The 27,573-nt window shown below is 42.9% G+C and overlaps 1 protein-coding gene across 2 annotated transcripts in view; it reads right to left on the bottom strand.

Annotated features, from left to right (window-relative positions):
* Positions 1–26,396, bottom strand: part of LCA5L (lebercilin LCA5 like) — a 39,606-nt gene extending 13,210 nt beyond the window's left edge. Inside the window, exons 1-5 of one of the 2 annotated variants that reach the window (XM_081235831.1) lie at positions 26,343–26,396; positions 24,727–24,792; positions 8,260–8,588; positions 7,868–8,022; positions 1,176–1,685 (exon numbers count right to left, since the gene is read on the bottom strand). In XM_081235831.1, the coding sequence (XP_081091957.1) occupies positions 1,176–1,685; positions 7,868–8,022; positions 8,260–8,578 (984 nt within the window). In that variant the 5' untranslated portion in view covers positions 8,579–8,588; positions 24,727–24,792; positions 26,343–26,396. Of the gene's footprint in view, positions 1–1,175; positions 1,686–7,867; positions 8,023–8,259; positions 8,963–24,726; positions 24,793–26,342 lie in introns of those variants that run through there. The other variant, XM_081235832.1, reaches the window with a different exon arrangement.
* Between the last annotated feature and the right edge of the window lie 1,177 nt (positions 26,397–27,573).

Below are 27,573 nucleotides of genomic sequence, written 5' to 3'. Positions count from 1 at the left end.
TTTAAATTCCTTTTCCCTATCTGTCCCCAGGAATATTACCTGGGGAGATTTTCTATTTCTAGGACATTAGAAATGTCTCAACAGAATGATGAGGGAGAGAACAAGGAGAGGGGTGGTGAGGAGATGCACTCAGGGTTTAGGGAAGTAACCTTTTAAGAAGGCAGTTTGGAGTAGGGGCTTGCTTTCTAGGAGAGGCTTCCCACAACACAGCACAGCACAACCCCCTTCAGCGTGTGAACAAACTCCCCTGACCTCAGCAGCTGGACTGACCGAGAGAACGGTCATTTCCAGATAAATGAGCCCAGCTGTAGCTGAGCAGAACCGCACCGGGCCTTCCTGGGACAGAACCCCTCACCCCACCCCCTGCAGTGTCCTCCGCCTGCCTCTGGTCTGTAGAAAAGCTTTATCCTCTTAGGCCTTTCCTGAGTTCCAAAGAGTAAATTTAATCAGAGAAATGAGAAAATGCAGAAGGAAAGGAAAATAGTCAAAAAGACAAAGTATAACAGTTTAGCCATTAAACAAAGTAAAGGACCTTTAGTCCCTCCTCGGGGCCTACAGTTAATATTCTGAGCCATGTCCTGTGAGCTGTTCTGTAGATACTGAAACCCCATCAGGTGGGAGAAGTTAACTGCATGCTGCCCACCAGCACGGAGACCGCAGTCGGGTTGGAACCAGAAGGTTGATGATGCCGACTCCCGATGACCTCACCACCAACCAATCAGAAGAATGTCCACGAGGTGATCACACAGCCCACGTCCCCCCTCCCTCACCCTGTCATTAAAAACCTTTCCCTGAAAGCCATCAGGGAGTTTGGGCCTTTTGAGCACTAGCTGCCTGGACTCCTTGCTTGGTGTCTGCAGTAAACACCTTCCTTCACTACAGCCCGGTGTCAGTAGATTGGCTTTACTGTGCACGGGCGAGCGGACCCGAGTTAGGTTGGGTAACATAGCCACAGGACCTCTCGCTCAGTGCACAACAGAAGGAGCTGTTTCTCTCTCTCCTGTGCCCCTCCCCTTCCCCTTCCCCGCCCCCTCCCCATCAGACACCACCATCCGTGTGCTCTTGCTCAGCACAGCAGTTGGTAGTGCTTCATTCCACAGGCATATATGATGAATGCGCACCCTCTCTCTATTAACTTTGGAAACTTAACGTTTCTAGACCTCTGAAATACAGACCTGTATTTGTTTGTCATTTCCCTCCATTTTTGTTGTAAGAACAGACAATCTTTGAGTAAGCTCATCCCTCTCTGCAAGATTTTTGTCTTCAGAAAGTTTCTGCAGTGCCTGCAAGTCATCTTTAGTCTTCAACAGCTCGCTGTCTGTTTCCCTAAGTTTCATAGACACGGCTCTTTCCTTTCCCTGGGATTTCCTGAGTAGCTGCCTTAAATTTTTTACTTCGTTCTGATGTTTAACCACAGTTTGAGGTAGATTATTTTGTGAGTTCTCATATTTTCCTATAGCTTTCAAGTGCTTAAGCTGGAGTTGTTTCAGAAATTGGTTTTCTATGACTGTGGCCTCCAGTTTGCAGTGTAGATCAGCTAATTCATTCTTCATTTCTTTAATCTTATGAAGCCTCGCTGAGAGTATGCGGTGAGCCATGGCATCTCGTCTCTGGGCAGCCACACTGATCTGAGAATTTAAAAATGGTGCATTCCAGTTGTGCTTTTTCTCCACCGAGATTTCCTTCTGGCCTGTGTAAGCAAATAATCCAGTTTGTTACTAGTAATGTGTATATAGATATGTAGATATGTAAATATACAGGCGTGTGTAATACCCCCCGCCCCCTGCCCTCACACATATACATACACACGTGCAAACTAGAAGGGGAAGGAACTAACACTGAATGAATACCCATGCTTTAGGCTAGGTACTTTGTATTTAGGTATCTCATTTAATACAATCCTTTAACATCAGTAGCAGTCTGTTTCATAGCTGGAGATTATAAGTCATTTGTCAAAGGTTACATAACCACAAAGTAACATAAAATGAACTGAAAACCAGGTCTTCTATGACTCTAAAACCTGTACTTATTTCTAGCATAAAAGGTATACTAAAAATCATAATACTCGATAACATTTACTAAGGGTTTACTGTATGTGAAGCATCGAATTAAATGCTTTATGTAGATTATCTGACATAATTCTTCCAACAAAACGTTACAAGGCAATCAGAGTGTAACATTAGAGCCTAATGTTATATATATGACGATCTCATATATTTAAAAAGAACCTTAAAAAGCCATTAAACTGCTTAGAGTATTCATATAAGGATTCCATCTCTCAATAAACCCAACACAACCAATTTTTCCTCTGTTACTTTTGGGTGAGCACTAAATTAACTACTTAGATGGTTTGTATTTGGGAGTCTATTTTGAGCAAAAGGCATCTAAACGATATTACATGAAGCTTATGTAACCGAATTCGAGTATGTCAAATGTATGTGTAACCTCATTGTATTACTATCCCATTTGGAAGATGAAAAAACTGTGCTGAGTGATGTCACTTATCAGTGGGCACACAGCTGGTAAGTGGTGAGACAGACTCACGTCTATGTACCTTTGTCCCTGCCCCATATGTATTGTATGTGCATCTGTATGATATTCATATGTGCATCTGTGTATGTAAATATATGTGTGTGTGCATGTGCACATATTAGTATATCTATACTCTGAGAAGATTGAAACTGGATTCTAGAATCTAAGAAAAATATGGTCCTCGGGCTTCCCTGGTGGCGCAGTGGTTGAGAGTCTGCCTGCCGATGCAGGGGACATGGGTTCGTGCCCCGGTCTGGGAAGATCCCACATGCCGCAGAGAGGCCGGGCCCGTGAGCCACGGCCGCTGAGCCTGTGCATCCGGAGCCTGTGCTCCGCAACGGGAGAGGCCACAACAGTGAGAGGCCTGCATACCACAAAAAAAACCCCCAAACCCCCCCCCCCCACACACAAAAAATGGTCCTCATCCTGGAGAGAGAAAGGCTCTTAGTGGCCAGTGTCACTGGAGTCCTAACCCTGAGCTATTGGCCAAGCGTGGACACATCATCTGAGACGTGGCTTAGCGTGTTTGGTCTAGGTGGTGGGAAAGGCAGTTCTGCCCGTGATGGAAACAATGAGTCAAAAGAAACAGAAGATGCTTTCTGAGGATAAAGCATGTGAATCTTGAGCATGACAGACCACACAGATTTCACAATGATCACAGGATCGGTATCAAATCAATAACCAATGGACTGTCTTTACAACTACACCTCCAGAGGTTTTTATTTTCCCACTGGGAACAATGTAGTAGGGGCTATGGTTGAATACTTGAGTATCTTGGAATAGACTTTTGAGCACACTGAAAACTGGGAAGCAGAGGTCAGACTCTAAGACACCTACTAGAAGGCCAGAGAAGAGGTGTCTGCGGTTGTATCAGGCCGGACACTCTTAATACCTTGGGCACTGGCTGGGGGAGTTCTAGACCCAGGCAGTGTGGATCAGGCTGGATGAAAACAGGGGTAGGTGAGGGCTCTCAGGCTCCACACCATGTCCAGCATGACTGAACTTGACCCCAGCTTGTAATGCCTTCCAGCTCTTGGGTGGTGTGACCGTGGAGGAGAAAGAGATTCTCCTGAGCCTGGAGGGATGAGGGGTGGTGGGTTCCGTGGGCACTGGAGGCTTGTGTCCCCACCTCACGCTGGACTCGAGTGATGGGAGGGCAGAGTCAGCATGAGTGGGGACTAAACCCCACGGGCATGGGGCACAGGCCAAGGCCCCAGGTCGAGATGTGCACCGAGGGCCTGGGTGCTTCGAAAACAGGAGGTGTCAGCCTTTTAAAGATCACATGGGCCTGGACAAGAAACACAGACGTGATGAAAATGGAAGGGCCAGAGACCCTTCCCCAAACGTCCTTGTCTGTGTAAGGCCCCCCATACTCCCTTCACTCCCCAAACATGACTGAGATTCAATGTCTTATTTACCCTAGTGGGTGCGCGTGAGAGAATGAACCAGACTGTTTTGCTTCAGAAAGGTAAATATCCCACTTGCATTTGAGTGATGTAGAATAAATTCATACTATATATGTCATGCATACTTGCATAATAATAAAGGTTAGGAAACTTGAAATAGGGTTTAATCCTTAAAGATTTATATCTCATTATCCTAACCTATACATAAGAATGGTAAAGCTAACAATTTCTGTCCCATTTCACACAATAAGGCAGATTTAGCTGAATGATTAAGCTACTCTTAAGATAACTAATTGTTAAGCCGCTAAGCTAAAACACTTAATTCACCAAAAACATATACCTTTAAGTCCATGTTAGCCAAAAAGGGACTCTTCTCATTGCTTAAAAGTAGGCGTGCTTCCCACTACAAAGAGTGAACTGTGCTCTTTTTTTTTTTTTTTTTGAGGTACGTGGGTCTCTCACTGTTGTGGCCTCTCCCGACAGGCTCCGGACACGCAGGCTCAGCGGCCATGGCTCACGGGCCCAGCTGCTCCGCGGCATGTGGGATCTTCCCAGACCGGAGCACGAACCCGTGTCCCCTGCATCGGCAGGCGGACTCTCAACCACTGAGCCACCAGAGAAGCCCAACTGTGCTCTTTTGAACAGACCTAAGGACAGCCCCGCACTCGCCTCTTCACTGGCTCCAGCCCGTCCATTTCCCCAGGTGCATTCTCACCCTCAGCCCCTCCTTCTAAAAGCACGATTGTCCTCTTGTCTCACTGCTGTACCCATGCTGTCTCTTCCCCCATTTTCCCTGGCCCCGTCGTAGCCCCGTCTCCTGGTCACTTTCCTCTTTGGTCGCTTGGTCCCATTCCTTTCCCGAAGTCTTCCACACCCTCAATCTGGTTCTGGTCCTCAGCCTGAGCCACGTCCCTGCTGGCGCTGGCTCTGCCCTCTGCCGGGTTCTCTCTCTCTTCCAGGTCACCTTAAAAGACGTAGCTCACTTCCTTCAAGGACCAGGGTAAGAAGAGGTTCAAAGGCAGGCCTTTCCCCTTCCTGTTCTCCAGAGCCCTGGCATTAGTGTTGGAGAGGGCATCCCCTCAACCTCACCGCAGGGCTTCCACCTTCCCCCGACTAAAGACAACAGGGCAAAAGCTGTCCAGAGCAATTGAATGCAGTAAAATAACTTTTTTTTGTATACCAGTTTTTGAATGACTATCACATATTTTAGCATTGTATTGACAAAACACATCAAGGAAGGATATATAATTGAAGGAATTCTGAAAGTACATTTTTCTACAAAAGGAAGAAATAACCATGTTTTGAAAATCAAATTATAGAAATATATTGCTCGCTATTTACATTAATTTAAGTAAATCTCCAATATCTGACCAGAGCAAATATCCTATCATATTGAAGTCCTCTTTTTATCCCTACAATTTTTCTCTATGAAATGTTTTTCTGCTATAAAATTTGCTTTTCTAAGATGGAAATTGAAAATAATCGCTGATGTTACTATTCTTGAGTGAATTCTGGGTCTGTAGTGCTGGTTCCTGATCCAGGGTTACCAGCCCCTGAGGGTCAGAGGTCTACTTTTATATATGAGAAAGCTGAACAGAAATTGAACCTTCACTGGAGAACAGACTGCACTGGCTAAAACGTAACGCCTTTTTGCTTTGGGTTAGAATTACATTACCCCAGCATTAATTCATCAATTACTTGCGGATTAAATTTTTTTGGCAAACACTTGCAAAACATGAGCTGGGAGAGAACAAAAGAATAAAAGAATAAACCAAGAGACACTTTTATCATTCTGTGACAAAGCTTGATGTTACAATGAGTGTTTTAAGGTCATCATACACCGGTACGAGGACCCTCAGGGACATATAATTTGGGTTAATGATGCAGCCAAGATTTACTTAAAATAATTTCAGAGTATTCATACACGAAAGCGTACCCGAGGGAGAGCAAGCCCTCCCTCGGATCATGGAATTTAGGTTCTAGTCCACTGTGAAGTGACAATTCATTTAGGCTGCTCCCAATTTAAGAACAGGTATCTTGCATAAAGGACACAATAAATATTCGTGGAATAAATAAATGAGGAATCAGGTTTTTTTTTTTTTTTTTTTTCTTTTTTTTTTGTGGTACGCGGGCCTCTCACTGTTGTGGCCTCTCCCGTTGCGGAGCACAGGCTCCGGACACGCAGGCTCAGCGGCCATGGCTCACGGGCCTAGCTGCTCCGCGGCATGTGGGATCTTCCCGGACCGGGGCACGAACCTGTGTCCCCTGCATCGGCAGGCGGACTCTCAACCACTGCGCCACCAGGGAAGCCCGAGGAATCAGTTTTTAAAACTCAAATTATAAGGTGCTTAGAACTCAAAATGCAGTTCGTTTCTTGTAGAAATGGTTTTATAAATGCTAACTGCATTCTCACGCAGTCCCACAAAAGCCCAGACTCCGTGTAAGATGTAGTATATCGTTTGAGGATTTCTTGTCATAAACCCCTGGGGCCAAACTGTTTCTGAATTTTGGGGGGTTTATTCTTCGTGATGCATATATAGTATTTTCCAAAGTACGCCCAGTAGGGCTGGGGACATCACGCTTTGTTTTTTTTTTTTTTTTTTTTTTTTGCGGTATGCGGGCCTCTCACTGTTGTGGCCTCTCCCGTTGCGGAGCACAGGCTCCGGATGCGCAGGCCCAGCGGCCATGGCTCACGGGCCCAGCCGCTCCACGGCATATGGGATCCTCCCAGACCGGGGCACGAACCCGTATCCCCTGCATCGGCAGGCGGACTCTCAACCACTGCGCCACCAGGGAGGCCCCCACGCTTTGTTTTTGTAGTGAATATTTTTGTAGTGAAATTTATATGATTATATTTCACACAAGGTGAAATAAATAAAGATCAGTCTCATGTCAGTTCAAATCAGGTTTTTGTTGCCAAATCAGTGTTGGTGCCAAAGATATAAAAAACGTTTGGTTTTCAGAGTTTTGTAAATTTCAAATGTGGCTGAGGGAGTATGACTGTAGAGCCTGTCCGTGATGTATGTGCTTTTGTGATTATCTCTACAAATGCCCGAACAGACTTCCCATCACAGAGTCTTCTGCCCTGGGCCTTGCCAGGATGTGCGGGACTCCCACCTCTCCAGAGAAAGGGCTGTTAACCTTTCGAGAATCTGGATGAAAACTATGGGTCCTTCTCCCTAGAAAGTTCACAAACACAAATAAATACACACAAAAATGCAAAGGAGGGCTTCCCTGGTGGTGCAGTGGTTGGGAGTCTGCCTGCCGATGCAGGGGGCGTGGGTTCGTGCCCCGGTCCGGGAGGATCCCACATGCCGCGGAGCGGCTGGGCCCATGGGCCATGGCCGCTGGGCCCGCGTGTCCAGAGCCTGTGCTCCGCGGCGGGAGAGGCCGCAGCGGTGAGAGGCCCGCGTACCACAAAAAAAAAAAAAAAAAAAAAAAAAAAAGCAAAGGATTCCTTGGGGTTTGCAGATGTGGGTCTTGGACGAAGAATCCCTGCTCTATAGCTGGAAAGAAGGGCAATCGAAGATTCTAGGTCTTCACTGGGGGTCCCAGGCACAGCTGGTCATGGCAGGGTGGGGATGGGAGGCAGGTACTGGGTAAATGTGACACTACATGTGCTCCAGTTAGAGTAGGCTCTTAATTATTTTCCAGCTACTGACTGGGCAGTTCTGATGGTCACAGTGGAAAAAGAGTTCCAGCTATTTCTACATAGGGAATATTTATAAGACTAGGATTGCCTGCCTGGGAATAATCACCGCCTGGGCAGGGGGCGGGGCGTGAAGAGGTCTAGGATGTTGCAAAGCTAATCCCAATTTGGATAGTTAGGAGCTGATGGAGTACTTTTAAAATCCACAAGGAAATGACATTATTAACAGCCTTTTGAACCATCTTTGTTTCTAAAGAGCATCTTTGCCAGTTTGCCTCACCAGGAAGATGGACGCGAAGACCATCTTCCTGGGGTGCTGAGACAGATATTTACATTTCACTGGTGACTGAGACCTTGGTTCTTCAGCTGAGATGAAAGGCAAGAGGCCAGTGAATTCCAAGTACTGTGGTATTCTGTAACAAGTCCACCTGTTAACTAAAAACGGCAAGAGGGCTAGGCTTTATGTTTTAAGCCTAACTTTCTGTTATTTTGTAATTATCCTTAATTTCTCTATTTCCCATTCCTTCTATGAAAATTCACTTATAATGTTTATAATTTACAATCTGGGAAAACAATAAAACTGAATATGGACCACTTCAGATAGTAGTGCATTAAATAACAATGCCATTATAACCAGAAGTTTGGTCTTGGTTGGGAAATTTTGCTTCTTACCTTTAGGTTGGGAGATTTTAGAAACATTATACTTTTTCTTCTCCTTTTTTTCTTTTACTACAGGCTTCTCTAAATAATTCTTTTTAGCCGTGGTTTCTGAACATTCAGAGAGAAAGTCTTCTGAATAATTGTAGTGAGAACTTGAACTTCTGCAGGAACACTGAGATCTGCTGTAATCAACACTCTTGTCGGAATCGTTGCTGTTCCTGGGAAAACCTGGGCTGCTGCTCTGGCATTTTGCAGACCTCCTGCCGTTTTCTAAGGCCACACTGGGGAAATGTCCATCTAGATTTGTTTCTGTTAGATCAGCCAATGACATAGTAAACAACCTAATAGAAGAAAAGTATTTTTAGATTTATAGCTATTGACATTGAAATGAACCTGTGCTTTAATATATTTAACTATAAATGAATAATTAGGAATACAAAACAACACGTTATTTTGAAGTATTTTCTGGAAAAATTTTCAGTTTGGTTTTTATATTTTTTTCTACCTAAAATGTAAGACTCCTGAGACTGGACTTTGGGGAGATTATATTCACAGGAAATATAAAGTTCACATCAGGTAACAACAATGACAACAATTTAAAAGTTAGTGAATTACAGTCTCATTCTCTAAGGCTGGCTGTTTTTTTTTTTTTTTTAAATTGAAGTAGAGTTGACTTACAATGTTGTGTTAGTTTCAGGTGTACAGAAAAGTGATTCAGTCATACATACATATATATATATATATATATATATATACGTGCTAGAACAAAAAAAGAATGCTTTAAGTTCCCAAACCAGTTCTATTCCTGAATCCTTCTGTAAGAACCACTTTGAGCTTCCTTAGACTCAGTCTGAACTGTGTTTGGCTTTGGGAAAGGGTGATCAGGCACTGTCTGGAAGATACGAAGCCCTCTCCACTGGTTATCAAGAGGCAAAAGTAGCACCTCACTCTTGTCTACCAGATGCTGAGGGTCACCTAACTGCAGACATTCATTCAGCTGGGAAAACAACCAGGTGATTCCTCCATGTGTAGTCAGTCACTTTTCCTTCCGTAGAGAATGATAAAGAAGGGAGTTATCACGTACCTTTCTGAGGCTGTCTTTGGAACGCACACAGCGTGGCGGGCAGCTTTTAAGGGCCTCCGCTGACTCCCACTTCCTGGTATATAATCCCATCCCCTCCAGTGTGACTCAGGTGTCGCTTCCCAGGTAAGGTAACTAAAGGATTCTGACTTCCTTCTTAATCACCCTCGCTTTTTCTCTCATTTGCTCACATTGATGGAAGCCAATTGCCGTATTGTAAGCTGACCCACGGGGAAGCACACGTGGCAGGAAACTGAGGCCTCAGGCCCACAGCCAGGGAGAACCTGAGGTCCTCCGTCGAGCGGGTTGCGGGAGCAGAATCCTACCACCAGCCATTCGGGTGAGCTTGGAACTTCCCCCCGAGTCTGGAGGTAACTGCAGCCCCAGCCGACATGCTGAAGCAGCCTTGCGAGACATCCTGAGCCAAAGGACCCAGCTGTGCCCGGATTCCTGACCCACCAGATAAAAAACGTTCGTTGTTGTTTTTCAAGCCAGTAGGTGTTCATTTGAGAACGGGAGACAGACTTATAAAGCAGAAAACTTCCGTGTGAATCGACCCCAGGAGGTTACGAAACCAACAGTGATCTTGCAGAAAAATGGAAGAACGGGATTTTATGCTAAACAACTTAGTTTATTTAGGTTAATAGATGCTTTCTAGAATGTGTATTTACTTAACTTTGAAAAAATCTATATAATACCATATTTTCTCTATCTCTAATCCATTAATTTTAATAAAATCATGATCTTATCAAAGTAGTTTTTTGGAGCCGTGGCCGACCACACTGTTGTTTTAAGCTGTTAAATTTTGGGGTGATTTGTTACACAGGTGTAGGTCACTCATACACTCAGATGTATCTTCCCAGAGTGGTTCAGTTTCCAAAAGAGTTACTTGGGCTTAACACAAATTATACCCACCAGAGAGAGAGAACTTTTTTTTTTTTTTTTTTAATTTATTTGGCTGTGTCAGGTCTTAGTTGCGGCTCACAGGCTTAGTTGCCCCGAGGCATGTGGGATCTTAGTTCCCAGGCCTGTGGGATCTTAGTTCCCAGGCCAGGGATAGAACCTGCGTCCCATGCATAGAAAGGCAGATTCTTAACCACTGGACCACAGGGAAGTCCCCCAAGAGAGAACATCTTTAGAATTCTGAAAGTCCCAGGACCCAGAACTGTTCTAAAATTTCTACCTATATAACTGGAATATGGGTTTGTTTGGGTTCACCTGTGAGAATTCCATTCTAATTCATGAAACTGAATCTGAGAGTCATCAGCAAAGTAAAACCAAGTTTGATTTTTGGCTATTCCTAGTCAGCATGTACCTTGAAAGCATATATCAAGCAGCTCTCTGGAATATTCAGTCTGTTAAATGGTAGTTTTCTCATTGATCTGTTAAAAATTGATAGAGGACTAGTATCAGGCCCATAACTACCTTTAAGTTGATTAAATTGTTGTAGAGTATATTTGTATTAATATAAGTATGCTACACCACATTGTTATCAATAAAAAAAGTAAGCAGGCTCCACATATATGGATTTCTGATTCTGTGGTGTATTATTTAAAAATCTAGGCTTTAAGTCAACCATCTAATGTTCTTTTTAATTAATTGATTAATTAATTAATTTAAAATGTTCAGTCAAAAGTCATTTATTTAGTGTCTGCCAGGCACTGGGGTTAGGAAAAAGGCAAACTCTGCTTTCAAGGATTTGAAAATAAATTTAGTAATTATGTAATTAATGCTCACTATATAGTTAGCATACCAGTTTTTGATATCAAATTATGATAGTGTATAGTTCAGATTTTTGGCACCATTTATATTTTAAACAATTAGTGTTTACAGTATAGCAGTGCCCATTTAATTGCACTTGAAGCATGATTTCACTATATTGCTATCATTATAGAGTTTATAGTAGTTTCTTTGCTGTTGTGTATGACTCAGGAATACAACCCACAGTTAAAAACCTAATGGAAAAATGTGACCCTGTTGATGATATGTTTTTTCTGGAATGCACCATGGTGAGAAGGGGTGGCTGCTTATAAATACAGTAAGTTTGTATATCACATTCATTTGATTATAGAATGAGAAATGAGAATGTTCAAGATCGAGGTATACATCTGAATAATTCTGAATACTACAATGTTGTGTAGTTGCCTTCAATTCTGCTTTTACAACGAGGTGGACCAAAAACTAAACACATGCAAAAATGTTTTAAAATGAATTAATGAGTACCTGCCGTTCTTTACCAAATGTTCCTAAGATGTATGAAAAATCAACTTTATGTCCTGAGTGGAGGGTTCTTACCACTGTAATATTTATGAAGTTTCCAGGGTAGTGTTTTCTGACATTCTTTGGTCTCTTTCTAAGAAAATAATACATTTCAGGGACGTCCCTGGTGGCTCAGTGGGTTAAGAATCCGCCTGCCAATGCAGGGGACATGGGTTCAAGCCCTCATCTGGGAAGATCCCACATACCTTGGAGCAATTAAGCCCAGTGTGCCACAACTACTGAGCCTGCACTCTAGAGCCTGTGAGCCACAACTACTGAGCCCGTGAGCCACAACTACCGAAGCCCATGTGCCTAGAGCCCATGCTCCACAACAAGAGAAGCCACTGCAATGGGAAGCCCGCGCACCGCAACGAAGAGTAGCCCCCGCTCGCCACAAATAGAGAAAGCCCGCGTGCAGCAAAGAAGACCCAATGCAGCCAAAATTAAATAAACATAAATAAATTTATACTAAAAAAAAGAAAATAATACATTTCAAGAAACCTAGAATGATATTACAAAAGGCAAATGTTAAGAGCTCATCAGTAAACATTTATATAATAGGAAGTTAAAAGTTTTGAACCAGTATTAATTTATATATATTCATTTGCATATGGATTGCTTTATACTTCACACACTATAAGGCTTTCTCTCTATCAAAGTGAATCAGTTATTAGCAGTTGATTGGGAAATTCTTGGTTGTAGTTATCAAACAGTCCTGCAGAAATAAGATTTGAAGGGGCCACAGCAGAGCAGTGCGTCTCAAAATTTGGGGCACAAAACAAAAGATCGTGTGGCCCACCTGCATGTTCTTTCTTTCTAATAAAAATTTGAATATGAATAATGAAAGTTTTTGGATTATGTGTTACTTGCCTGAAAGCAACAGGTACTACTGGTGGGCACTGGATCTTATCTTAGAAGCACTGATATTGATAGACTTTAGTATTATGTACTGAAATGTATCCTTCTGACTCAACAATCTGTCTCACAAATTGTCAGATTCTTGGCTTTTATTACAACCAGAAAATCCTAATTCTTTTTTTTTTTTTTTTTTTTTTTTGCGGTATGCGGGCCTCTCACTGTTGTGGCCTCTCCCGTTGCGGAGCACAGGCTCCGGATGCGCAGGCCCAGCGGCCATGGCTCACGGGCCCAGCCGCTCCGCGGCATATGGGATCCTCCCAGACCGGGGCACGAACCCGTATCCCCTGCACCGGCAGGCGGACTCTCAACCACTGCGCCACCAGGGAGGCCCAAAATCCTAATTCTTAAAGGTAAATATTCTGTAGTGAAGTTGTAATTAATTTATAGGGACCATTTAGTTTTCAAAAAGTGGTTACGGCTATGTTTCCCAACCCAAATTATTGTGTGGGTAGGTAACTGTATTCTTAATTGTATTCTCAGTCCTGCTTCGTGGGAAACGGTAGCTTGACTTACAAGTTTTCCCTCTTTTCTCACCCATTCTCAACGCTTCCTATTCTCTTTCCCACTTTATATTTCCTCTTAGAACATATCACTAGTCTAATTTCATACATATTTTACTTATTCATCTGATTTGTTGCCCGACTTCTCAATTAAATTGTATGCTTCATGATGGCAGTATTTTTGACTGTTTTGTCTACTGCTGTATCCCCTGTGCCTAGAGGAGTTCCTGGGAAATAATGTGTTCAATAAAGATTGACTAAATAAATGAATGTTCAGGGTGCCTCTATGCTTCTTAAGTCCTTTCTCCATATCCATTACTCCTGAAAAACTTCTCACTAGTGCTGACCCAACACAAAATGCCCTAAATGAATGCTTTCCCAATATGATAAAGAAATATTAATACATATCTCAAAATAAAAGCTAATCTCATGCTTAACAGTGAACCATTAATTTACATTGCTGTAAGGATTTAGATAAAGATACCAATGATCACTTCTGCTAATTAATATTGCTCTGGAGGTACTAGCCAATGAAATTAGACATGAGAAAGAAATAACATGTATAAATATTGGAAAAGAAAAGACAAATCATTTATTATGTGCAGGTAACATGATTTTAAACTTATAAAACCCCATACAACAGTATAAAATAAAGGGAATTCAATAAAACTATTGGCTATTAAATGGATATAAAAATCAATCTTTTCTATATGTTAAATGAAATGACTTGGAAAATAGATGAAAAGATCCCACCTACTATATATCAGCTAAAAATTTAAAACATCTGATACAGGTTTAATACAAATAATATGTAAAAAACTTTTAAACTACTGAAAGAAATAAAAGAAGATCTATGTAAGTGGAAAGACATATAGTGTACTTATATAAGAAGGACCAAGGTGATAAAGATGTAACTTCTCCCTAATTTAATGTACATAATCACAGTATTCCTAGTAAAAATGTCAAGAGTAATCTTTTTTGGAAATTTGACAAGATCATACTAAATTCATATAATTATGAATATGAAAAATACATGAGAACAAAAGGATTTTAAAAAAATGATGAGAAGGGACTACCTCTATCAGATATTGTGATATAAAGCTATAGTCATTAAAAGAGCCTGATAATAGTGCTTGAATAGATAGAGCAATATAATGTAATAAAGAGTTCAGAAACAGAAACAAATACATATGGAAACCTAGTATAAGATAAAGGTGGAGAAAAGCAGACTTCCAAGAAATGATGGTGTGCGGCAACAGGCTAGACATCTGTCTGGAAATCAGAACAAAAGTGAATTCTTATTACATTTCTTACACTTAAATATTAGATGAATTTAAAATGTAAATGTTAAAAACAAATCTTAAAAGAAAACATGGAGTGTGGTAAGAAATAAAGCTCACAAACCACAAAGGAAACAATTAGTAAAAATGGCTGCATAAAATTTTTTTAAAGTGTTTTTATTCAGGTATAGTTGATTTACAATATTATATGTTTCATGTGTACAACATAGTGATTCTCACAATTTTTAAAGGTTATACTCCATTTATAGTTATTATAAATTTTTGGCTATATTCCCTGTGCTGTACAATATAGCCTTGTAGGTTATTTATTTTATACATCATAATTTGTACTTATCACCTACCCCTCACTTGTCCCTTCTCCACTCCCTCTCCTCACTCATAACCACTAGTTTGTTCTCTATATCTGCGAGTCTGTTTCTTTTTTCTTACATTTACTAGTTTATTTTATTTTTTAGATTCCACATATAAGTGATACCATACAATATTTGTCTTTCTCTGTCTAATTTTACTTAGCATAAAAACCTCCAAGTCCATCCATGTTGCTGCAAATGGCAATATTTCATTCTTTTTTATGACTAAGTAGTATTCCATGTATATGTATATGTGTGCGTGTGTGTGTGTGTGTGTGTATACACACACATATATACCACACCTTCTTTATCCATTCATTTGGTAATGGACACTTAAGCTGCATCCAAATCTTGGCTATTGTACAAAAGGCTGCTATGAACATTGTGGTGCATGTATGTTTTTGAATCCATGTTTTCATTCTCTTCAGATATATACCCAGGAGTAGAATTGCTGGGTCATGTGGTAGTTCTATTTTTTGTTTTTTTGAGGAAATTCCATACTGTTTTCCACAGTGGCTGCACCAACCTGCATTTTTATCAGCCATGCACAAGGGCTCCCTTTCCTCCACATCCTCCCCAACATTTGTTATTTATGGTCTTTTTGATCATAGCCATTCTAACAGGCATGAGGTGATATCTCATGGTGGTTTCGATTTGCATTTCTCAGATGATTGATGATGTTGAGCATCTTTCATGTGCCTTTTGGCCATTTGTATATCTCCTTTGAAGAAATGTCTATTCAGATCTTTTGCCCATTTTTTAATGGGGTTGTTTGTTTTTCTGACATTGAGTTGTATGAGCTGTTTATATATTGTGGATATTAACCCCTTATAGGTTATATCATTTGCATATATTTTCTCCCAGTCCGTAGGTTGTCTTCTTGTTTTGTCAGTGGCTTCCCTGGCTGTGTATAAGCTTTTAAGTTTAATTAGGTTCCGCTTGTTTATTCTTGTTTTTGTTTCCTTTGCCTTAGGAGACAGATCAAAAAAAATATTGCTACAATTTATGTCAGAGTGTCTCACCTGGACTTCTTGGTGGTCCAGTAGTTAAGACTCTGCACCTCCTACAGAGGGGCATAGATTCGATCCCTGGTCCGGGAACTAAGATCTCACATGCTGCATGGTGCGGTCAAAAAAAGAAAAGCATCCCACCTATGTTTTCTTCTAGGAGTTTTATGGTTTCCAGTCTTGCATTTAGGTCTTTAATCCATTTTGAGTTTATTTTTATTATTTTTTTAAAGATTTATTTGTTATTTATTTATTTATTTGGCTGTGTTGGGTCTTAGTTGTGGTACACAGGATCTTCATTGAGGCATGCAGGATCTTTTGTTGCAGCATACAGGCTTCTCTCTAGGTGTGGCATGCGGGTTTACTCTTCTCTAGATGTGGCGCGCAGGCTCCAGAGCACGTGGGCTCTGTAGTTTGTGGCACGCAGTTTCTCTAGTTGAGTTGTGTGGGCTCAGTAGTTGTGGTGCCTGGGCTTAGTTTCCCCGCGGCATGTTGGATCTTAGTTCCCTAACCAGGGATCAAACCCATGTCTCCTGCATTGGAAGGCAGATTCTTTACCACTGGACCACCAGGGAAGTCCCTTGAGTTTATTTATTTATTTATTTTAAAAATTTTATTTATTTATTTATTTATTTATTTATTTTTTTTTTTTTTTTGCGGTAGGCGGGCCTCTCACTGTTGTGGCCTCTCCCCTTGCAGAGCACAGGCTCCGGATGCGCAGGCTCAGCAGCCATGGCTCACGGGCCTAGCCGCTCTGCGGCATGTGGGATCTTCCCAGACCGGGGCACGAACCTGTGTCCCCTGCATCGGCAGGCGGACTCTCAACCACTGCGCCACCAGGGAAGCCCCTATTTATTTTTTTATACAGCAGGTTCTTATTACTTATCTGTTTTATACATATTAGTGTACCCATGAGTTTATTCTTGTATATGGTGTTAGAATATGCTCTAATTTTATTCTTTTACATGGAGCAGTCCAGTTTTCCCAGCACTACTTATTGAAGAGGCTGTCTTTTCTCCATGGTATGTTCTTGCCTCCTCTGTCTTAGATTAGTTGACCATAAGTGCATGGTTTTATTTCTGGGCTCTCTATTCTGTTCCATTTATCTATGTGGCTGTTTTTGTGCCAGTACCATACTGTTTTGATTAATGTAGCTTTGTAGTATAGTCTGAAGTCAGGGAGTGTGATACCATCAGCTCTGTTCTTTCTCAAGATTGTTTTGGGTATTTGAGGTCTTTTGTGCCTCCATACAAATTTTAAAATTATTTGTTCTAGTTCTGTGAAGTGTCCTTGGTATTTTGCTAGGGATTGCATTGAATCTGTAGATTGCCTTTGGTAGGATGGTTATTTTGACAATATTAATTCTTCCAATCCATGAACACAGTATATCTTTCCATCTGTTTGTGTCATCTTCAGTATATTTAATTGGTGTCTTATAGTTTTCCAAGTACAGGTCTTCTACCTCCTTAGGTAGGTTTATTCCTAGGTATTTTATTCTTTTTAATGTGATGGTAAATGGGACTGTTTCCTTAATTTCTCTTTCTGATAGCTTGTTGTTAGTGTATAGAAATGCAACAGATTTCTGTATATTAATTTTGTATCCTTCAACTTTATTGATCGATGAGTTCCAGGAGTTTTTTGGTGGTGTCTTTAGGATTTTCTATGTATAGTATCATGTCATCTGCAAACAGAGACAGTTTTACTGCTTCCTTTCCAATTTGGATTCCTTTTATTTCTTTTTCTTGTCTGATTTCTGTGGTTAGGACTTCCAACACTATGTTGAATAAAAGTGGCGAGAGTGGGCATCCTTGTCTGGTTCCTGATCTTAGGGGAAACGCTTTTAGCTTTTCATCATTGAGTATGATGTTAGCTGTGGACTGTATATATATATATATATATATATATAGCATTTATTATGTCATATATAGCATTTATTATGTTGGGTCTCTATACTCACTCTCTGGAGGGTTTTGTTTTTTGTGATCATAAATAGATGTTAGCTTTTGTCAAAAGCTTTTTCTGCATCTACTGAGATGGTCATATGGTATTTATTCTTCAATTTGTTAATGTTGTGTATCACATTGATTGATTTGCAGATATTGAATCATCCTTGCATCCCTGGGATAAATCCTGCTTGATAATGGTGTATGACCCTTTTAATGTATTGTTGGATTTGGTTTGCTAATATTTTGTTGAGCATTTTTGCATCTATGTTCATCAGTGATATTGGCCTATAATTTTTTTTTTTGGTGATACCTTTGTCTGGTTTTGGTATCAGGGTGATGCTGGCCTTGTAAAATGAGTTCAGAAACATTCCTTCCTCTGCAATTTTTTGGAATAGTTTGAGAAGCATAGGTGTTAACTCTTCTCTAATGTTTGGTAGAATTCACCTGTGAAGCCATCTGGTCCTGGACTTTAGTTTGTTGAAAGTTTTAAAAAATTATTATTATTTCTGATTCAATTTCATTACTAATGAAATTGTAATTGGTCTGTTCATATTTTCTATTTCTTCCTGGTTCAGTCTTGGGAAACTGTACATTTCTAGGAATTTGTCCATTTCTTCTAGGTTGTACATTTTATTGGGATATAGTTGGTTGTAGTAATCTTTTATGATCCTTTGTTTTTCTGTGGTGTCAATTGTAACTTCTTTTTCATTTCTGATTTTACTGATTCAGGCCCTCTTTTTTTTTTTTTTTTGATGAGTCTGGCTAAAGTGTTGTCAATTTCTTGTATCTTTTCAGGGAACCAGCTCTTAGTTTCATTGATATTTTCTATTGTTTTTTTAGTCTCTATTTATTTCTGCTCTGATCTTAATGATTTCTTTCCTTCTATTAACTTTGGATCCTGTTTGTTCTTCTTTCTCTAGTTCCTTTAGATGTAAGGTTAGGTTATTTATATGAGATTTTCTTGTTTCCTGAGGTAAGCTTGTACTGCTATAAGCTTCCCTCTTAGAACTGCTTTTGCTGCATCCCATGGATTTTGGATCCTTGTGTTCTTGCTTTCATTTGTCTCCAGGTATTTTTTTATATCTCATTTGATTTCTTCAGTGATCCATTGGTTGTTTAGTAGCATATTATTTAGCCTCCGTGTGTTTGTTTTTTTGCCGTCTTTTTTTTTCCTTGCAGTTGATTTCTAGTCTCATAGCATTGCATTCAGAAAAGATGCTTGATGTATTTCAATATTCTTAAATTTACTGAGACTTGTTTTGTAGCCTAGTATGTAATCTGTCCTGAAGAATGTCCCATGTGCATGTGAAAAGAATGTGTATTCTGCTGCTTTTGGATGGAAAAAGCACCCCCCCCGAAAAAAAATCTATCTATATATGTGTGTTCTAATATGTCATTTAAAGCCAGAATTTCCTTATTGATTTTCTGTCTGGATGATCTGTGCATCAGTGTAAGTGGAGTGTTGAAGTTCCCTATTATTATTGTGTTGCTGTCAATTTCTCCCTTTATTTCTGTTATGTATTTAAGTGCTCCTATTTTGGATGCATATATAAAAATTTAAAACTTCTTTATAACAAAAAAATCATAAAGTTAAAAGGCACTTCAGAAACTGAGAAAACTATTTTCAACACATATGACAAAGAGCTAATTCCTTAACTTACAAAGAACTCTTATGATACTCCATAAGTAAAATGGGCAAAGGGTATGAACACATTACAGAACAAGCACATTACAGCAACATAGACAACCAAAAATATATATAAAATGTATTTTAAACTTGCTCTTAATTAATGAAATGCCAATGAAAAGAATTAGATTGCAGTTTCACCTATCAGAATGGCAAAAATTAAAAAATTGGATGAAACATTGTTATTGTACCCATGATTAATAGTAATGATGATACTGCATAGTTGTTTAAAAAATCAGACTGAAATATATCTCTGTATGTGTGGATATGCAAAGATCTCCAAGTCATGTTCCTAATCATTGTCTACATGTTGCTTATCACCTGCTATAAAGAAAGGAGTTAAAATCCTAGTTTTAAGATTTAAGACATATTTGGTACTGTGTTAGGCTGAATACTGCCCCCTGCCCTGAAGGATGTCCACATCTGAATCCCTAGAAACTGTGAATCCCCAGGACTATGAACACAATGAGATAACTGCATAGAGCAAAAGGAACTTTGCAGATGACCACTTGAAGGATATTGATTGAGGTGGGGAGATGATCCTGAATTATCCTGGTTTATCCATGTGGGCCTGATACAATTACAAAAACCTTTATAAGAGGTACACAGGGGGAGTCAGTCAGAAGATAGCAGTGTGATGAGGGAGGAAGAGGCAGAGACAGATGTTCCCCTGCTGGCTCTGAGGGCGGAGGAAGGGGGTCGCAAGCCAAATACTGGCTGTTCTAGAAGCTGTTAAGAGGCAAGGGAATGGATTCTCCCCTGGAGTCCCTGGAAGGGACCAACCCTGCTGATATCTTAATTTTTAGCCTTATGAGACTCACTTCAGACTTCTGACCTCCAGAACTATAAGAGAATAAATCTGTGTTGTTTTAAGCCAGAGTTTGTGGTATGTGTTAGAGCAGCAACAGGAGACTAATAGAAGTTATCATGAAAAACATCATAAATCAAAATGAGACTAAAAGCAGGCTATTAACATGTAAATGAAACGTATACTATTATCAACTTCAAGAAGTCAATGAAGAGGATGACTTCACGTGCTTTGGGGAAATAACGCTCTCAAAACCGTCTTGCTATACCTTGTCTGGACTACACCTAGGAGAAAGATCACCAACTCTGGGGAGCTGGTGGGATGGTTTTGGAAAAACTAGCTGGAGAAACGAGCAAACTCTCTCATCAAGCACTCAGAACAGGGATTTTAAAAAGCAAGAAGGCTGGCCATTGCGCAGGGGCGTAGGTGGAGGCATGCCCGGAGGCTGAGAGGGCTGGGTGGGGAGGAGAAGTGTGGGGGTGTGGGTGACAAAAGGTGACAGGTAGCGGCAAGATCAGGAAATTAATTACACAGAGCAAACAAGATAATTGAGGAAATAAATAAATATATTTAGAATCATAGAAGACAACTTTATTTCTGCCTAAAAGGGTTTTACTTACGTAGAAAGGGGGACGTCTAGAAGTAACTCTGAGGTGTTCGATTAGAATAGGGAATATTGGGCTAATATATATATACACACATTTATATATATTATATATATATATATATATGCACACACACAAGGATAGCTAGTTACCAATCTATATGCATATATGTGCATGTGTGCATGTGTGTGGGGGTGGGGGGGTAATTTTCCTAACTCTGCTGAAGGCCTAGAAGCAATGACACCCCGGTAACAATGAGGACACTGAGCATCATTCGCCACTAAATACCATTCTCTACTAAAGGGAATCAGAGTTCCTCAGAGACATGGATGATTCCAGGCTTGGGGCAGGCAAAGTACAAGATAATGCTGGTATGTGAAAAAGGACACAGAAGCCAACTTGAAGTTTTCACTGATCAAATCTAGGACAATTTGAGCATCAAAATATATAAGAATGAAATAAGATGACAACCTATTAAATAAGATAGGAATCCATGAGTCCATACTAATACAAATGAATAAATAAATAGAGAAAGGAAGAGAAAGCTCTTCCTCATGGTAGAATGACAGCTAATAAATGTACAAGGAATGGCTGAAAGGGACAATGACTGTTTGATGGCTATCAGAGAGGTAGCTGAAACAGGCAGGACTTGACAGTGGATGCTAAAGGCCAGTGAACATAAGTCTGATAAGGAAAAGGATCTGGCATAATACTAATCAAATACAAAGGGAAAGAGGGTGGCTTTGTGGAGAAACCTGGCAGACACCTTGACCATCAACGGGTCAGCAAGGCCTGCACCACCAGTGGGACAGGTGGACCTCATGTGCCTCCCGGAAACTGAGAAGAGCACAGGGTCATTCCTGTGGTCTCCCTGCCAGGATCAGGCCTGAGTCAGGTCAGGGGGAGACACCAACCAGACCCAGGTTGAGGGTCTTCCTACAGAACAAAAGGCCTGAACTCTTTGACTTAAAGTTCAGCAGAATGTTAAATGACCAGAAAAGCTCTTCCCTTAGCTTATAAAAATAGTTATAAAAATAGGCAAGATGATCACATACATCAAGGCTTTCAAGAACACGATTTCTAACACTGTGTCCACTTTTAAGATGATGTGTCCCAATTTTTGGCTTCAGAAATGTGGTTGCTCTAATATTGAAGAAAGGAAGTTTAAGAATGGACACTGGGAGACTTCCCTGGTGGCGCAGTGGTTAAGAATCTGCCTGCCAATGCAGGAGACATGGGTTCGATCCCTGGTCTGGGAAGATCCCACATGCCATGGAGCAGCTAAGTCCGTGCGCCATAACTACTGAGCCTGTGCTCTAGAGCCCGCGAGCCACAACTACTGAAGCCCATGAGCCACAAGTACTGAAGCCCGCGTGCCTAGAGCCTGTGCTCCGCAACAAGAGAAGCCACTGCAATGAGAAGCCCACACACCGCAAGGAAGCGTAGCCCCTGCTCTCCACAACTAGGGAAAACCCACACGCAGCAACGAAGACCCAATGCAGCCGAAAAAAAAAAAGAATGAACACTGGAATTAAGAGAGGAAGTATTGCTACAGAAGGAAAAAGGCTTGTGTGGCGAGACGTCTGAGTTATAGTTCCAGCTCTGCCAGTACTAGCTAGCTGCCTGGCCTCAATGGTTTAATGTACGAAATTTGCTGTTTTCAATGTCGTTTAAGGTTTAGTCCGGCATGAAAGTCCATCAATTAAATATACCTATATACATCAGAAATCTCAGGCATTATTGGATAACATGGAATTGTGCCATTCAAGGTTTGGATGGTTATAGACAAGTTATGTAGGTTTTGGTTATTTAACAATTTTATATATTTAATTGATTTTTGACAAAGAGCTCAAATTCATCACCAGACTCAGCTTCCCAAGGCAGCGCCTTCAGGGTTAGAAGCTGTGCCTCTCTGCTCCCACCAGGTGGCGGCAAATGCAGCTACTGCATGGGCTACAGGAAGAGCCCACACTCTAGGGCTATATTCACAGACGCGTAAACTTTTAGCTCCCCCTCCCGGCCACTGCCACATTTCTTTTTAATTTACAGTGCTGACCTGATTCTTTTTTTTTTTTTTTTTTTTTTTCGGTACGCGGGCCTCTCACTGTTGTGGCCTCTCCCGTTGCGGCTCCGGACGCGCAGGCTCAGTGGCCATGGCTCACGGGCCCAGCCACTCCGCGGCATGTGGGATCTTCCCGGACCGGGGCACGAACCCGCGTCCCCTGCATCAGCAGGCGGACTCTCAACCACTGCGCCACCAGGGAAGCCCAGACCTGATTCTTTTTTACTAGAATTTTCACTCTATTTTAATAAAATTCTACGAAAATATCCCACATTTGATGTTACACATTCGAATGTCCATTTCATTCATTCTTTCAACACACATTTGAGTGCTTACCACGTGCCAGGAGCTGTGTGAGGTGTGGAGGGTATAATGAACACAGAAACGTGTCTGTTTTCGTGGAGCTAATACATCGGTAATTAACTAATCACAACAGTGACTGTTCTAAGTGTTTTAAAGGAAAGAGCTACAACTCTGTGAGGATATATGGCAAAGAAGCCCGATCTAGACAGTGACCTGGGAGTTTCCCTAGAGCGGTGCATTCTAGGTTGAGATATGCAGGGTCAGTGGGAATTGACTGGGCAAAGAGGAATGGAGGGTGGGAAGGAAGAACAGCGCAGAGAGAGAAGGCAGTGCCAGGGCTGGCGCGTAGAGGAGGCCCCTGTGGCTGGGCCCCGTGACAAGGGCCAGCGGTTCCAGATGGGGCTCCAGAGGTCAGTGGGGTGAACAGCTGCAGGGTCACTGGAAGGCATGTTTATGGTCTGCATCTTTCATCCAAGAGGAACAGCCAGCTAGCAGTAAGCAAAAGAGAGAGAGGCTGGGGAAGGGATGATCTGCGCTGCCTTCCGAAGAGGTGACTCTGGCTGCAGCGGGGGAGAACAGAAGAGGGAAGAGTCAGAGAGCAGCGGGTGCAGGAGGCGGGACGAAGGAAGGCGGGAGCTTGGACCAAGGTGCCCGTGATGATGTGAAAGATGCACAGGGGACAATGTCACCAGGGCTTGGTGACCCACTGGATGCTGGGGTGAGGGAAAAGGTCAAGGAGGAATCCTGGTTTCCGGTGGAAGGGGTCCCAGTGGGTGGGGTGGTGGGAGACTGCCAGGTCTCGTGCGTGTTGAGTTGCAGGGGTCTGAGAGGTATTAAGAGGCACTGCTGCCCAGCAGCTGGGCCTATGGGAGCCGGAGGATCAGAAGGCTGGGCGTGGCTGAGGTTGCAGAAGCCCAGGGAAGACAGTGCTTCGCGAGTGGGAGGGGAGCAGCAGCGTCAAACTTATGTGCTGCTGAGAGACTGAACAAGACGTGGCCGGGAACGTCTGATTAGTGGTTTTAGTGCAGAGATGAGAGTGGAGGGCAGACTGGAGCGGGTCGAGGAATGAGAGGCAGGGAATGGATACACTGAATACGGCAATTCTTTACCAAAGTTTGCCTGTCAAGGGGGATGAGAAATTGAGCAATAACTGGAAAATGAAAGAGAATTGAGGTCAAGGGAGTTTGTTTCTGTTTCTTTTGTGATGGGAGGTCTTGAGCATGTTTAAAAGCCGAGGGAAAGCGCCAGTCAAGATGGAAGAGGTGATGACACAGGTGAGAGAATGGACAGCCGAGAGTGACAGCAAGTGGGAGGGGGTGAGATCCAAAGCACAGGGGGGTTGCAGTTGTGGCAGCTGAAGACGGAGGAGATTCCCCTCAGGTGGCTTTAAGAGCCTCTATGCAGTGACAGGGCAAAGGGAGGCTGGACAGCGGAACATCCTATAGTCCCTCTGCAAGTTGCAGCTGCCCTACCGTTATACTTTGGTCCGTCAGGGTTTCACTAGATGGAAAAAGAGACAACGGAGGCTGGGGGTTTGCAACTGGCAAGGGGACAGGTGTCTGGGGCCATTAGCTCCCGGAGGGCAGGGACCTTTCATATCAATCACTGCCTCACTCTGTGCCTGACTGAAGTATCAGCGCCCAGGTACTTACTATCAAAGCGATCAGCGTAGGAATGCTCACTTGTCTTCATTTCAATTTGCCTCTTTTGGTGCTTCTCTAAAAAACCAAAAAAGAAAGAATACAGAACAAACAGAGCGTAAATTCCTACGTGACTTTTTTTCTCACTTGGAAGAATTCTTTCATTCTTCCGTAAAGTCAGTTTTAAAGTTCTTGCCATAGTTCTTTCCAGAGACACTGTCATATACCTCAGAATGCTAAAGGGCATCTTTCAATTTTTAGCTTAATTGAAGGTGCTTATGTAGCTTCGTCTACTTTGTTTAAAAGTCGCAAAAATGCGTACTAAAAATGTTGTATTTTTATCTATGGAAACTATAAAATTCATATCCTTCAAAAAAAAACTTACATGAAATAACACAGAAAAAGAAAACAGAATAAGGCTGTCTATACTCAAGGCAGGGAGACCAATTAGGAGGCTACTGAAATAATCCAGGCCTGGACCAGGTGCTGTCAGTGGGCGTTGGATACGTTCTGAAGGATGTGTTGACAGACAATGTGGGGAGGGAGAAAAACAGGAGTCAAGGAGGACACTAATGCCCAGACAACTTGGGAGAATGGCTTCCAGTAACTGGGGTGGGTAAAAGCACGGGAGGAGCAGGTTTGAGGGAATGTTCTGGACTTGCTGTGCTGGAGATGCCTTAGACATCTAAGCAGAGATATGGGCAGGCAGACATGCGTCTGAAGTTCAGAGGAGGGTCAGGACTGGAGATACACATGTGGGGTTCACTCGCATTTAGATGGGTTTTGAGCCTATGAGACTGGATGAATTCACCTAGGAAGTGAGGGTAGATTAAAAAAAAAGTTCAAGGTCATGTGTGGCAGTGAAAAACTTGCCTGAAAACTTACCCGCTGGCACACGTGTGGCAAGGAAATGTTAAAGCACCACCGGGAAATTGTGGATAGAGGGCTCCAAGGCTGAGTTGAGCGGGTGAGGGACAAAAACACAGAAGACACTGCAAAGGATTCAGATTTCCCAGGGATGGGGATTAGGGAAATGTCAGCGCTAAGGTTAGAAGGAAAAAACAAAGCAAAAGCAAGCAGGCAGATGCAAAATTTAACGTATCAGATTCAGATATAAAAGAAAAATGTCGGCGAAAGCCTCCAAGTTGAAGGGGTGAAATCGGCCCCAGCGTGGCGGGGCTGGAAAAAGGCGGGGCTGGAAGAAGGTGGGGCTGGAAGGCGGGGTAAGGAGACTGGGGCCGGGCCCCGCCCTCGGGCCGTATCCGGGCCAGCTCGGGGCCGCCCCCTGCCCGAATGCCTCCAGCGGCCAGTCCGCGTGCGGGCGGGTCCGCGGGTCCCCGGGCCAGCGTGGGCTTGTGAGTGTGTTGCCTGGTCGCAGTCACAGTGTCTGAACTGGGAAGAAGGACGCCAAGGGCCGCTCTTCACCAGGCCGCGCTTTGCAGGAGGAAGCGGCCTGACGGCCCGCCTACGTTACCAACTCCAGAGCCAGGCAGCGAGGCCCAAGCTGGGCAGGGGCCAGGACTGAGGGACCGGGCGACACCAGAAGGCTCGGAAAGTTTAGCAGGAGGCTCGGCTGGGGCAGGGCGGAGACCTCCGGCTGCGGGGCGCGGCGGCATCGGGTCTGTTACCTGCTCCGCGCGTCTGCCGCTGCAGCGCCAACCCCGCGGCCTCCTGGCTCTGACGCGTCGCCCTGGAAACCGGCGCGCGGGGCTTTCTGGGACTGGTCGGCCAGGAGGGGAGGAACCAGAGGCGGGACCGCGAGACCTGCGCGCACGCGCACCCGGGACCGCGTCTTGCCCGGGCCAGGTGTCCAGGGTCGGGTTGTGAGGGCTGCCTCACCTGACTCTTCCGTGAGGGTGAACTCAGCTGGCTGCATAGACTTTCACAAACAAGCCTCCAGCCGCCCCTCCTCGGGGCCCGGGGTCCCGCCTGCGCCCTGGCCGCGCCCGGGCCGAGCGAACTGACCCCGCGGTTCCTTCCCGCGCCCGGTAGTCTCGCCCGCGCACCGGGTGTTTTGAATCTGAGTCCGATGCACATGTCCAGTTCCCAGCCTGGGAGGGCCGTGGACTAAGAGCAGAGCGCTTCTATTAACCTTTATAAAGATGGATTTCTTGGTGGAAGAAAATCTGATCACAAAGCAATGCATGTTTGGTGTAGAGAAGTTACCATGTACAGGAAAGTACCAAGAAAAAGTAAAAATCACCTATAAAAATTATAGGTGATTTTTAGTGATTGCATAGGCGTTTTCAGTGATGCGTAGGCATAATTAACGAACATTAACATTATTTCTTTTTTTCCTCTTCCCTCTTCCTCCTCACCCTCCCATTGTATCAATGCCCTGTTGAATGTCCTTGTAGATGAATCCTAGGGGTCACCCCAACTGTTTTCTTAGGATCAATTCCTACATGTGAAGTTGAAGGATCAAAGGATAGGCTCACTTTGAGGCTTTCTGAAGATACACGAAAGTTTGCCTTCCAGGCAAATGTCTCCAATCCTTAATCCACATTTGCGGATAATCTTATTTCTTTTAAAAATGTATGTCCATGTAGGGGCTTCCCTGGTGGCGCAGTGGTTAAGAATCTGCCTGCCAATGCAGGGAACACGGGTTTAAGCCTTGGTCCGGGAAGATCCCACATGCTGCGGAGCAACTAAGCCCGTGCGCCACAACTACTGAGCCCATGTGCCACAACTACACACACCTAGAGCCCATGCTCCACAACAAGAGAAGCCACCGCAATGAGAAGCCCACGGGCTGCAACGAAGAGTAGCCCCCACTCGCCACAACTAGAGAAAGCCTGTGTGCAGCAATGAAGACACAATGCAGCCAAAAATAAATAAATAAAATTTAAAAATTAAAAA

This window comes from Mesoplodon bidens (genome assembly GCF_964165515.1).
Source record: "Mesoplodon bidens genome assembly, chromosome: 5".
Lineage (NCBI taxonomy): Eukaryota > Metazoa > Chordata > Mammalia > Artiodactyla > Ziphiidae > Mesoplodon > Mesoplodon bidens.
The sequence above is the reverse complement of the archived record's forward strand: the minus strand, read 5'-3'. Positions and strand labels throughout refer to the sequence as shown.